Raw genomic sequence first — 13604 nt, forward strand, 5'->3', positions numbered from 1 at the left:
ATTAATATCAGATAAAAATGAACTTCAAGACAGAGTATGAACAAAAGTAGTGACCAACATTTTATGATAATGAGAAGATAAATTCATCACTAAAGCACAACAATCAAAAATGTGTATGTACCTATCCATGAAAAAGAAACAGACTCACAGGTATAAAGAACAGACTGGTTGTCAAGGGCGAGGAGAAATGGGGGAGAAAGGATTGAGAGTGTGGGATTAGCAGAGGAAACTATTAAATATAGCATGGATAAACAACAAGGTCCTACTGTATAGCACAGGGAACTGAATTCAGTATTCTGTGATAGGAATTCCCTTCATGGCTCAGTGGTTAATGACTCCAACTAGGAACCATGGGGTTGTGGGTTCGATCTCTGGCCTTGCTCAGTGGGTTAAGGATCCGGTGTTGCCATGAGTGGTGGTGCAGGTCACAGACTTGGCTTGGATCTGGCATTGCTGTGGTTCTGGCGTAGGCCCCTAGCCTGGGAACCTCCATATGCCGAAAGTGTGGCCCTGGAAAAGACAAAAAATATATATATATATGTATATTCTACAATAAAGCACAATGGAAAAGAATATATATGTATATGTACAATTGAATCACTTTGCTATACAGCAGAAATTAATACAATATTATAAATCAACTATACTTATTAAAAAATTTTAAATGTGTATGTACCTAATAAGAGAGCTTCAAAATATATGAAATAAAAAAATAGCAAAATTAAAGAAAGAAATAGACAATCTAAACCATAGGAAGAGATTTTAACACCACTCAGTAATTGATAGAACAATTATATAAAAATCAGGAAAATCATTATCTAAATAATATTATCAGTGACCTAAATCTAATTGATATTTATAGAATGTACACAAAACAGAGATACACACACACACACACACACACACACACACACACACACACATATATATTTTTTACATTATTCAACCAGGAGAAATCATATGCTGAACCATAAAACGGGTCTCAATAAATTTAAAAGAATCAAAACCATACAAGGTATGTTCTTGGACCATAACAATTAAATTAGAAATAAAAAAACAATAAGTTATCTAAGAACACCTCGAATATTTGGAAGTTAAACAACACACTTCTAAATAATCCATAAGTCAAAAAAGAATCTGAAAGGAAATTAGAAAATATTTTTAGCTGGATGATAACGAAAATACAACACATTGAAGCTTTTGGGTTGCAGCTGAAGCAGAGCTTAGAGGGACATTTACAGCTTTAAAGGTTTATATTAAAAAAGAAGATAGGTCTAAAATCAGTGACCTAAGGTCCATCTTAAGAAGCTAGAAAAAGAAGAGCAAAGCAATACCAAAATAATTAGAAGAAAGGGAATAATATTAGAGCATAACTCAATAAAGCAGAAAACAGATATGAGAGAACATTAGCAGAGAGAACATTAACAAAGCCAAAAGCTGTTTTAATTTTTAAAAAAATTGATAACATCCTAGCCAGACTGATCAAAGAAGGGGGAAAGGGAACAAATGATCAATGTCAGGTGCTAAAGACATTAAAAGGAAACAATTGGATGTCTATGTGAAAAAAGATATCAACCCTTACTTCACACAAAACACAAAAATTCACTCCAAATGGATCTTAGATCTAAATTAAAAAACAAAAACTATTCAATATTTAGAGGAAATCAGAAGAAAATCTCTGTTACCTTGTAGTAGGCAAAGATTTCTTAGGACAAAAACCAGAAACTGTAACAATAAAATTGATAAATTGAACTTTATCAAAAATAAAAACTAAAAATACAAATATCTCCAAAAGATATGAGGAAAATAAAAAGCAGATCATGAAACTGGAGAAAATGTTCACAATACATTACCTGAAAAATAACTGGTATCCAGAATACATAAAGAACTCTTAATGACTCAATAAAGAAGAAAAGCAAAAACTCATTAAAATAATGGGCAAAAAATTTCAACAGACACTTCAAAAAACAAGATAAGCAAATGGCCAATAAGCATTTAAAAATGCTCAGCGTCACTAGTGGCTATGGGAATGCAAATAAAACCTACAACGAGATACCACCACACACCATCCAGCATAGCTCTAGTAAAAAGACGGATCATACTAAGTCAGGGTGACGATGCAGAGAAAGTTAAACAGTCCAGTTGCTGGTGGGGAATGTAAAATATTACAACTCCTTTGATAAACTAAGAGTTTCTTCAAAAGTTAAAATTACATCTACCCTCCATCCCAGGCACCACACCACTAGAAATTTCCCCAAGAGGAAAACCACATAATGACCTGCACAGTAATGTTCACAGTAGCTTTATTCACAACAGCCCTAACCCGGAAACAACCCAGACAAATATCAGTAAAAGCATGGAGAATAGGAGTTCCTGTCGTGGCACAGTGGTAAACGAATATGACTAGGAACCATGAGGTTGCAGGTTCAGTCCCTGGCCTCACTTAGTGGGTTGAGGATCCAACATTGCTGTAAGCTGTGGTGTGGGTCACAGACTCAGCTCGGATCCCACGTTGCTGTGGCTGTGGCGTAGGTCAACAGCAACAGCTCCGATTCGACCCCTAGCCTGGGAACCTCCATATTCCGCGGGTGCAGCCCTAGAAAAGACAAAAAAAATAAAATATAAAATAAAAAATAAAATGTGAACAAGTCCAAAGCAGACCCCTGGTTGTCTGGGGCTGAAACGGAGAGATGGACTGCAAAGAGCAACAGAGGTCTTTGGGGGTGATGGAAATGTTCTCCATCTTGATTGTAGTGGTGGTTTCACAGGTATATTCGACCACCAAAATTCATTACATTGTACACTTTTTTAAAAAATATTGAGATTTAACTCACATATAACATTCTATTAGATTCAGGTTATAATATACTGATTTGATATTTGTACATACTGCAAAATGATCAATGTAGTATGTCTGGTTAACATCTGTCACGCTAGAGCAGTGACCCCAGATGCCAGATCTTTAACTCACTGCACCACAAGAGAACTCCACTATAGACTTTAAGAAGATGCAGCTTATTTACATAAATGAATACACTACAAGGTTGACAAGAAAAAATATGATGATGAGAACCTGGATATGGGCAGTAGGAGGAAAATTAGAAAGGGACAGGAGTTCCCGTCATGGCGCAGTGGTTAACGAATCCAACTAGGAACCATGAGGTTGCGGGTTCGGTCCCTGCCCTTGCTCAGTGGGTTAACGATCCGGCGTTGCCATGATCTGTGGTGTAGGTCGCAGACGCGGCTCGGATCCAGCATTGCTGTGGCTCTGGCGTAGGCCGGTGGCTACGGATCTGATTGGACCCCTAGCCTGGGAATCTCCATATGCCGCGAGAGTGGCCCAAGAAATGGCAAAAGGACAAAAAAAAAAAAAAAAAAAAGAAAGAAAGAAAGGGACAACAGAAATGCTTTTAAAAAATAGAGAGAGACAGGTCTCAATATAAGAAAACATAGACACAGAGTTCCCATCGTAGCTCAGTGTTAACCAACCAGACTACTATCCATGAAGGACACAGGTTCGATCCCTGGCCTTGCCTAGTGGGTTAAGGATCTGGTATTGCTGTGAGCAGTGGTGTGAGTCACAGACGTAGATCAGATCCTACATTGCTACGGCTGTGGTGTAGGCCAGCACCCACAGCTTTGATTTGACCCCTAGTCTGGGAACCTCCGTATGCAGCAGGTGTGGCCATAAAAAGACCAAAAAAAGAAATTAAGGAAGGGAGGGAGGGAGGAAGAAAGAGAGAAAGAGAAAGAAAAAAACACTCCACCCTGAGTCTTCCAGACTAAGACTGAGGAGGAGCATCCATCCGTCACCTGGCCTGTGCTGAATGAAAGATTGTTTCTGGGACTGAGAATCAGGCTCCAGGGTTTTCCTACTTTCAAATACCACCACCTTGTGTTGAGCTGTGAAATGCAGACCACCCGGCAGCTTGAGGAGACTGTGAGCCTTCCAGAAAGGAAGGACTTGGTATGGCACTTCTGGGCATTTTTTTTTGGCATTTGAAGGAAATTATGTCACAAGCGTATGGCAGTCACCTCCTCCCCCAACTCCCTGAGGCCCAGCTGGGACTGTAGCACATGCACTAAATAAGAACGTGTGTCCCATAAAATGTGTGTGTGGAGCCTGGTGCTGCCGCCCCAGTGTCACACAGGAAAATTCACAATTGACCCAGGAATGCACAGCCGATAGGCTGAGAGGTTTATGTACCACACAACACACGTTAAATGCACGATGGACAAAGCCAAGACATTTGACTCCTTTCCTCTGAGTTCTGAATGGAGCTATAAGTTTAGGATCTTCAGCAGAGACAAATGAAACAGAATCTGTTCAGTTTCAGAAAGCTCATCAACCTTTTGAAGATATATGCTTGTAATTTTAATATAACTTCTTATATTGGAAATGGGGGTAGGCTATTTCTTCAAAAGATGAGTGAAGAAAAAATTATTAAAAAAAATTTTTCTATTTTTGCATCAGTTAATGAAAATGTAGTCTGATGGCGCCAGAATGCAGCAAACTTTTAGGGATCTTGTGGGGGTGGGGTTGCAAAATCTAATGAGTTTAAGCATCAGTAAGTACAGGTGATGATTCAGGAACCAAAATAATCCACGTTTTCAGAGTTCCTATTGTGGCTCAGTGGAAACGAACCTGACTAGCATCCATAAAAATGTAGGTTCAATCCCTGGCCTTGTTCAGTGGGTTAAGGATCTGGCATTGCCATGAGCTATGGTGTGGGTTGCAGACACGGCTCAGATCTGACATTGCTGTGGCTGTGGTGTAGCCGGCAGCTGCAGCTCCAATTTGACCCCTAGCCTGGAAACCTCCACATGCCATGGGTGCGACTCTAAAAAGAAAAAAAAAAAAAAAAAAAAAAAAAAAATTCTCTATTTTCAAAGAGAAAGTCTCTGGGAGCCAGCAGTCAAAGAAACATTAAACACATGGCATTTCAAGGTGAACCATGTACTTTTCTAATCACTTCATATTAACTAATTTAGTCTTCGTAACAACTCTGTAGAGAGGTCATCATTTTAAAGAGAGGACTTTCATTTACAGATGAGCAAACTAAGGCACAGAGCAATTAAATAACTTGCACAAGATCACAAACTAGTAAGTGCCAGAGCGGACATTAGAACTCAAGCAGTCTAGCTCCTGTGTCTGCAATTAGGTCCTTAACAACTTCAAAAAAAAAGAAAAGAAAAGAAAGAAAGCACAAGCAGGAAATTGAGAGTTAAGTTTTGTGTGGGGCAAAAACAGGACTTGAGCCCTGGAGACAGCATCTCAGGTAGCCCTGAGAAACCACTCTGAGGAGGTGAGGAGGGAGATAGGATACACAGGAGTTTTTGCACCGCGAAAGGCTAGGTACCAGGAACACAAGAGGTCTGGGCTCACTGAAATCCTTTCTTTGATATGCACCTCAGCTATCAGGGCCAGTATCTTGAGTTTTCACAGCCCCGGGGGCTCACCGGCTTACCCTGAAAGGTGGCTGCATTCTCAGAAGACTGTGAGATATTGCCCCAGAGAGGCAGGGGAAATACTATCAGTGCATGAGATAAAGGGGAGGGGGGAGGTGCGTGTAGCCACACACACATTTTACAAAAGCTTGGGCCTGATCTCGTGAGGGTTACTACTAGTCACAGGGAGCAGATGCCACCATGAAGGATGTTAGTACTTTTCTAGATAAGAGGAGATGCAAGAATTGGGCACATAAAATCTCCTAAAAATATCTAACTATCTAAAGACCTGTTCTTCCAGTTTTCCCAGAGCACAGAGTGCCTCATTCCTGGTCTCCACCCTGAGCTCCGCTCAGCTGGTGCTGCAGATCAGCAGCATGATTTAGTCCATGTAGAGGCTGAGGGCAAGTGCCAAACTCCAGTTCACAATGGGATATAGGTTACCAGCTCTGTCCACCAAAACTTTTCAAAGACAGCTGAAATACCACCATTGGCATCACTGCAGTTAAAGACAGAAGATGGAAAGTCAAGGTATAAAAATTCCTGGTGTTACATCATAAAAGAGATGACCTGCAAGGCCCTTACTGTATGCCACAGGGAACTTTACTCGGTATTCTATAAGAACCTATGTGGGTGGGAGTTCCCGTCGTGGCACAGTGGTTAATGAATCCGACTAGGAACCATGAGGTTGCGGGTTCGGTCCCTACCCTTGCTCAGTGGGTTGATGATCCGGCGTTGCCGTGAGCTGTGGTGTAGGTTGCAAACGCAGCTCGGATCCCACGTTGCTGTGGCTCTGGCGTAGGCGGGTGGCTACAGCTCCGATTAGACTGCTAGCCTGGGAACCTCCATATGCCGCAAGAGCGGCCCAAAGAAATAGCAAAAAAAGAAAAAAAAAAAAAAAAAAAAAAGAACCTATATGGGAAAGAATCTGAAAAAAAAATGGATATATGTATAACTGAATCATTTTGCTGTATACCTGAAACTAACACAATATTGTAAGTCAACTATACTTCGATAAAGTGTTTTAAAAAATTGTGGGACATGCATTAAAGAAAAAAATTCTTGGTATTAGAATAAGCCAACATAATGTTCTTAGTGGCCAACAGAACTCTATATGGTTAAGCAATATAACTAGATAAATTTGGAAAATGTCAGTGCAACCTCATAATCTTAAAAAGATGTTTTTTTCCCCACTTGTGTTACTACTGAATTGGGCCTAGCAGCAGGCATAGCACTTTAACCCACTACCAACTCGTGCCCAGATAGTGCACAGTCTGGTTCTCCACCAATCAGGGTTCCTTAGAGACAAGCCAAAATCACATTTTGGGATGGGACAAAAATAAGGACAGGTCTGAAACATCTATTGTTGTGTAACAAGAATTACTCCACAAGCATCAAGAATGCTACTCTAGGAGTTCCCTTTGGAACTCAGTGGATTAAGAACCTGACATGCTGTCTATGAGGATATGGGTTTGATCCCTGGCCCAGCTCAGTGGGTTAAGGATCTGGTGTTGCTGTGAGCTGTGGTGCAGGTCACAGATGTGGCTCAGATCCAGCGTTGCTGTGGCTGTGGTGTAGCCTGGCAGCTGCAGCAGCTATGATTTGACCCCTAGCCTGGGAACTTCCATATATCACAGGTGCAGCTGTAAAATAATAATAATAATAATAATAACAATAAAAGAACCCTATTGCAGAGCTCCTTAGTAGCCTAGTGGTTAAGGATCTGTCATTGTCACTACCATGGCCTGGGTCACGGCTGTGGTGCAGGCTCAATCCCTGGCCAAGGAAGGTAACGGAGAACTCTCCCCAGCTGAGTTGTGGCCATGTGAGCATCGAAACCACAAGAAGAAAAACACTACTGTGGAAGCAAGGTGAGCCTGAGAAAGGCCTTGTGTTTATGATGTCCACCCAAGGGAAAGTTAAAATAAAATATAAAATAGTTTTAATAGAGAAGAAATGTGATGATAATTACAGTGTGCCATCAATTTTTAAAACTAGGAAGCACAGATATATGAGGCAATGAAGTTTCTTTTACAGAGTGATAATTATGTTTGTTTATAACATTTCTGCATTGAGTCAGCAAGACGAACAAAATGAAGTTATGTCAGGTCATCCCAGGACTTGAGGGACCCTGGAAGGACTGCTTGGCACCGGTGGTCATACAGCAACCAGGCAGAAAGAGGGGCGGAAAGTCACTGGCATGAGTGGTCACACACAATCAGCCAGGAGATGACAGCCAGCAGAGTGTGTGTAACACGGTAAACTAGCCACACAGCCTGAAGAGGAAAACCAAGTACTCAATTCTAACTCATCTCCTAGGAAGTAAAATCTCCCTGGCCTGAGCAAGTAAGGTCTAAAGTTAATGAGGAAGGCATTATTAATGGTGCATAAGATAAGGCGATGCATCACAACGATAAGGCGTCCTGAATTTGAATCACCTCAAATCTGCCTAGTCTGGCAGCCTCTAACCTTAGCTATTCAGAAGTATTCTATAGCTCCTTTGGATTTCAAAGATCACCTATCTGGAGAGTGTCAAAATGACATAAACTCTATGAAAACACTGAAATAAGTGAAAGAATAGTCTTCAGAAGATATTAAAAGAACGAGAAAGAAACAGTAAAGAAACAAACCCCAAATATTTAATATATAAGAATGTGTAAATGTATTGTTAAATCTTGTGATTTTGCATAGATCTGCTGTTTAAGGTGGTATCTGCTGTTTGAGGTGGATGATCAAAAAGAATGAGCCATACTAAATTTGTAGAATTTAAATATTTTAAGGAAATCAACCAAAATAATCAACCAAATTTATAATCAGTGTTTAAATGCTCAAGGAAAAATGGTTTCAAACCTTTATTTAGGGCCACACCCGTGGTATATGGAGGTTCCCAGGCTAGGGGTCTAATCTGAGCTAAGCTGCTGGCCTATGCCACAGCCACAGCCATGAAAAATCCGAGCAGCATCTGTGACCTACACCACAGTTCACAGCAATGCTGGATCCTTAGCCTACTGAACGAGGCCAGGGATTGAACCCACAACCTCATGGTTCCCAGTCAGATTCATTTCCGCTGTGCCATGATGGGAACTCTGCAAACCCTTTTTTTTTTTTGGTCTTTTCTAGGGCTGTGCCTGGAGCACATGGAGGTTCCCGGACTAGGAGTCTAATCGGAGCTATAGCCACCGGCCTACACCACAGCCACAGCAACACGGGATCCAAGCTGCATCTGCGACCTACACCATAGCTCACGGCAATGCCAGATCCTTAACCCACTCGGCGAGGCCAGGGTTTGAACCAGCAACCTCATGGTTCCTAGTCGGATTCATTAACCACTGAGCCATGACGGGTACTCCCTCAAACCATTTTTGAATGGCTTATCAGACACACATAGCAGTTGCTGCCGGCCCCACCCACATGCTCTGGATGGGTACCCATTTCCTGACCTGGCACCTGTGACTCTTGGCCTGGGGGCTTCCCCTGCCCAGAGCAGGCCAGAAATGCCACAGCCCTCAGAAGCCAGCCTCAACCTATTGCTGATAGGAGTTAGAGGATAAACGCCCCAGCTTCCTGACTTTTCAGCAGGCTAGCTCAGAGGCCTGTGCACATGATTTCCCCGAGACACTGGGGCAGCTGCCCACGGTGGTAACCTCCTCACTAAGGCACCCATTATTGTCCTTTCCCTGACTCGGATCTCTCCTCCTCCACTGGGGCTTCCTGGGATCATCTCCCAAATAAACCATGTGGACTCATAGCAACACCTCAGGGTCTTGGGCAACCCACGCCGAGAGAGGAAAGGAGTTTATAAAGCAAGCATCAAACAGAGCCCCTGTATATGGAAGGCTCTTCTCAATGCACAGTACCCCCCAGGATGGTTCTTCATCTCCCAGAAGGGGGGGGGGTGGCTTGAGTAGCACAGCCAGGGTGTGGGTGGGGGAGGGAGAGGGGGTCGGGGTGGGCACTGTCTTGGGTGTCCTTCTGCCCCACTTGTCAGCATCTCTTTCCTCTCCTGGAACCAGCCTCTCTTGGGAGCCATGGGCTTTCCCCAGGATTCTCACTCCCTGACTCTCACTGAGAAGGAAGGACCCCTCCCAGGGGGAGCTGTGATTTCACAGGGCGATCTCAGAAGCAGCAATGTCCATTGATGAAGCTGGAGTTGGAACCCATGACTGTGCGGGGGTGGGAGGAAATATCGGGACAGGACAAGTGTCCATTCACTCAGCAGTCAGGACACAGAGACTCTGGGCTTTGAATCTGCTGCCTGGTCCTTGGGGGTCACAAGGGACTCCTGCTTATTGCCTATATATGCAGTCCCCCTCCTTGACCCCTCAAACAGAGTCAATAAAGACCCTGCTCGCCACCACAACAAATACGGTGACTGAGAGCTCAGGCTTACCCATTTCTGTCACCGTGGGCAGGTTCTTCAACATCCCTGAACCTCAGTTTCTCCAGATAGAAAATGGAGGAGATACATTCTAACTCATAGGATATCCCTCTTAATAGAGGAAATTATCGGGTGCTTAGTGCCTGCCAGGCACTTTCTACACAGTCTCATCACCTGGACACACATAGGTGGGTGCAGTTCTCATCCCCAATTGGAAACTCCAGGTAACTTGCCCAGGGTGACCCAGCTAATCAGAAGCAGATTGAGAGTTCAGATGTGGGCAAGTCTGATTCCAGTCTTCACCTCTAGGTTATACAAAAAATATGGATAGTAATTAACCACCCAATACACACTAGGAGCATAAAGACTGTCAATACTTTCCTGTCTCCTTCCTTTTTCATGCTCTCCTGGGCTGACTCTCGTGGGGGAAGGACTCAAGGGGTAGGGGGGAGGGCAGACTAGGAGAGATTCTCAGAGGCTCAATAGGAAGAGGCTCAATGCCAAGTTCTTAATAAAGAGCCCTCAGAGAGAAGAAAAGGCTTCCCCTTCTATTAACACCTAAGCTCCTAAGGTTCTTCCAACTCCATAATTTCCTTCCCTGGAACCTCCACAAAAATCCCAAAATGCCTTTTAAAAAGCCAGAGAGTCAGGAATACTAAATACCTTAAGTTTCAGATGAAATTCAGTCGCCTCTAAGGCATATTGAAGGGATACCACAGAGAAGCAGTGGATGAGGAATCAACCGCTCCACCTGGCGCCTGGCTATAGCATTAAGCCGGATGTTCCTTGAAAAAGCCATCTGCCTACCCTCTGTCTTTCTTTTTAAATTTGTTAATACAAAGATAATAATCCTTGCCTTGCCTTTCTTAAAGTTGTTGAGAGAACCATGTCAGGAATGTATGTGAAAGTGCTTGGCAAATTTTAAAGCACTACACAAATGGGGGACGTTATCAGGATTCATCGACAGCTTATCAGACTTGCTCAGAAAACTTCAGCAAGAAAAAAATGAGCCAAAAACCAGAGGTGAGCAGCAAGGGGGAGTGAGGAGAGTCAGATGGGAAAGAAAAACTAGCTGTCAGAACCTCATTTTCAGTGTTGGCAGTTAACCTTCAATCAATTTTATAAGGCCAGGAAATAGCCATATTTTTAATTAAGTGTCGGAGGTAGGCTCCGCAGCATAAAATTTAATGGTAGGGAAGACACCAACTTAAAGAAACATAGCTTCTTACCTCTCCTTCTAAGAAAGATATCTTCTCTAAAAGCTGCAATATTAAGAGCTGTTTCTGCTGCACCTTTTTCTTCAGTGATTCAATCTAGAGAGAAACAAATGGGAAACTGGTCATCAAAAATGCAGAACTGTACAGGTTAATCAACAGGAAGAGATGCCTTTGGTTTCCATTCAAACAGAAACTGCATATCAGTTCTTTTGCGTTTCCTGGAACAGTACGGACATGGGATTCTGTATCTGGGCAAACTTGGGACATTAGACATAGTTGTGGAGTTCATGTCTCATTAGGTTTGTTCAGCCTAACATTTTTGCCCTGATTTTCCTGTGTAACCCCACGTAGGATCCCACAGATGTTCCAGAGAACAAGCTTTGAAAAGGGCAGGCGTAACTCTACCTAAAGTAATTATTCCACTTGATTCATGAGGAAGCCTACATTTCAAACACTCAGCTCTGCTGTTCCTATTGGTATATTCCTATTTGTTCAACCAAGTGTTTACAATTTTACTCTGGGGAAAAGGTCACTGTCCCTGAAAGTAATAAAACAATTCAGTGAATGGAGGACTCATGTGTCGAGTAAGCAGAGAAATGCTCCCTAAAGATAGAGACTTGAGCTGGGCTTTCATCTTTGTTGATCTTTGTTTTTATATTCTGTTCTATCTTGGACTATTCTTTGTTTTTCATTCACATACCATGTCTCCATAGACAAATCACAGGCTCCCTAAAAGCAGAACCAGGGAACTCTGCACCAGGCCATGTCTTGAACAATAGAAGGAACCCTGTGTAGGTTCAATAAATAACGTGTGATTTTGAAGAATGCACTAATTTTCCAACAATTTTGTCTATGAAATTTGAGCATTTGCCAAAAAAAAAGCAAAAAAAAAAAAATTCGTCTCTGTGCAAAATGACATAATTCCTATAGAAAGGACTCCAGTAATAACTAAAAGAAGCACAAATGTACAATTACATTTACCCTTTCAACAAACAATTCTATTTCTAGGAGTAGATCCCAAAGATTCACTGGCCAAAATATGAAATGACTTGGACACAGAATTTAGTTTTGAGAAAACACACACACACACACACACACACACACACACACACACACACAGAACTCCATGAACAAGCAGATGATCAAAAACTATGGTACATCTTAACAATGGATGTCTATGTAAACCTCAAGAAAAAATGAAGATCTCTAAAACCTGGTATAGCTTATTGTAAGGAGTATATGGTTGGCTGGCTCTAGTACAAAGCTGGTGAAGGCATATGAATGAATAACAATTTGCAAAAGAAACATTTCAAAGATAAAAGAAATCTTAATTATTAATATTTACCAACAGGGAGAGGGAGGAAATCAGATGGAAGAGACAGAACAGAAGAAAGACTTTTCTGAAAATATTATGTTATATAGGGGTAATTTTGAAAGCACATTTTTCAGATTCAAAATATAAAACCAATCCAAAAAGGAGAAAAAAAAGTGAATCCTAAAATCTGAAAACAAACTGAAATAAAGGAATGTAACTGTATATCGAATTGGTTAAAATAATTAATTCAAGTATTGTTAGAACAAAGTAATTTGACTGGTTGTTTTTAGTAGAATGTATACTAAAGATAAATAGAATTGCAAAGAAATCTCTCACTTACTGGGAAAATTTTAGTAGCACTACTGCTATTGTATTTTGAAACTATTTTATTTTTTATACTATAATAATGTCTGAAACCAAGATTTTTGCTGTTAAGAGAGCAAATATAAGTATGAAATCAAAGAAGCAAGGGTGTTCCTTCTGTGGAGCAGCAGGTCAAAGATCCTGCATTGTCTCTGCAGTGGCTCGGGTTGCTGCTATGACGCAGGCTGGATCCCTGGCCTGGGAACTTCCACATGCCATGGGTGCGGCAAAAAAAAAAAAAAAAAAAAAAGTTAAAAAAAAGTTCTGGAGTTCCCATTGTGGCTCAGCAGTAACAAACCTGACTGGTATCCATGCAGACGTGGGTTCGATCCCTGGCCTCATTCAGTTGGGTTAAGGATCTAGCATTGCCATGAGCTGTGGTGTAGGTCGCAGTTATGGCCTGGATCCCACGTTGCTGTGGCCGTGGTATAGGCCGGTGGCTGCAGCTACGGCAGCTGGAAACTTCCAGGAGGGAACTTGATCCCTAGCCTGGGAACTTTCATATGCCATGGGTGTGGCCCTAAAAAGGCAAAAAAAAAAAAAAAAGTTTTATTAAATTTGAAATGAAAGTATCAGAGTAATAAACTCATAATCTTTCCTTTTCAAAAAATATACTAGAAGAGTCTGAGGTGCCTTGTTCTGCCTGAAAACAAAGTCAAGAAGGGTATTCCTTGAGCCAAAGATGAGATGATTCAAGCATCAAGAATAGGGTAATTGAGTAAAATGCATGGAATACATATTTTTAAAACCCTGAGTATTTTATAATTCATAAAAAACAAAAACAAAACAAAGCAGCAGGAACAACTCATTGGAAATGACAGAGAAACCAACTTCTTACCTAGAAAGCTGGAAATGTAGCGAAAAGAATAAAGCACTGATCCAG

The 13604-nt window shown here is 41.6% G+C and overlaps 1 protein-coding gene and 1 long non-coding RNA gene across 2 annotated transcripts in view; one reads left to right on the top strand and one right to left on the bottom strand.

The window, feature by feature from the left end:
• The window catches only part of LOC102160652 (uncharacterized), a 282960-nt gene that overhangs the window by 261630 nt on the left and 7726 nt on the right, over positions 1 to 13604 (top strand). The gene's annotated exons all lie outside the window — the stretch shown is intronic.
• Positions 1 to 13604, bottom strand: part of MYZAP (myocardial zonula adherens protein) — a 98780-nt gene that overhangs the window by 15158 nt on the left and 70018 nt on the right. The window contains exon 11 of the mRNA XM_021094625.2: positions 11056 to 11139. Within this exon, the coding sequence (XP_020950284.1) occupies positions 11056 to 11139 (84 nt within the window). The remainder of the gene's footprint in view (positions 1 to 11055; positions 11140 to 13604) is intronic.

This window comes from Sus scrofa, chromosome 1 (genome assembly GCF_054392235.1).
Source record: "Sus scrofa isolate SSC_HxYL_T2T_F1_AM1 chromosome 1, Sscrofa_HxYL_maternal_Yorkshire_Landrace_v2.0, whole genome shotgun sequence".
In the NCBI taxonomy this organism is placed as follows: Eukaryota; Metazoa; Chordata; class Mammalia; order Artiodactyla; family Suidae; genus Sus; species Sus scrofa.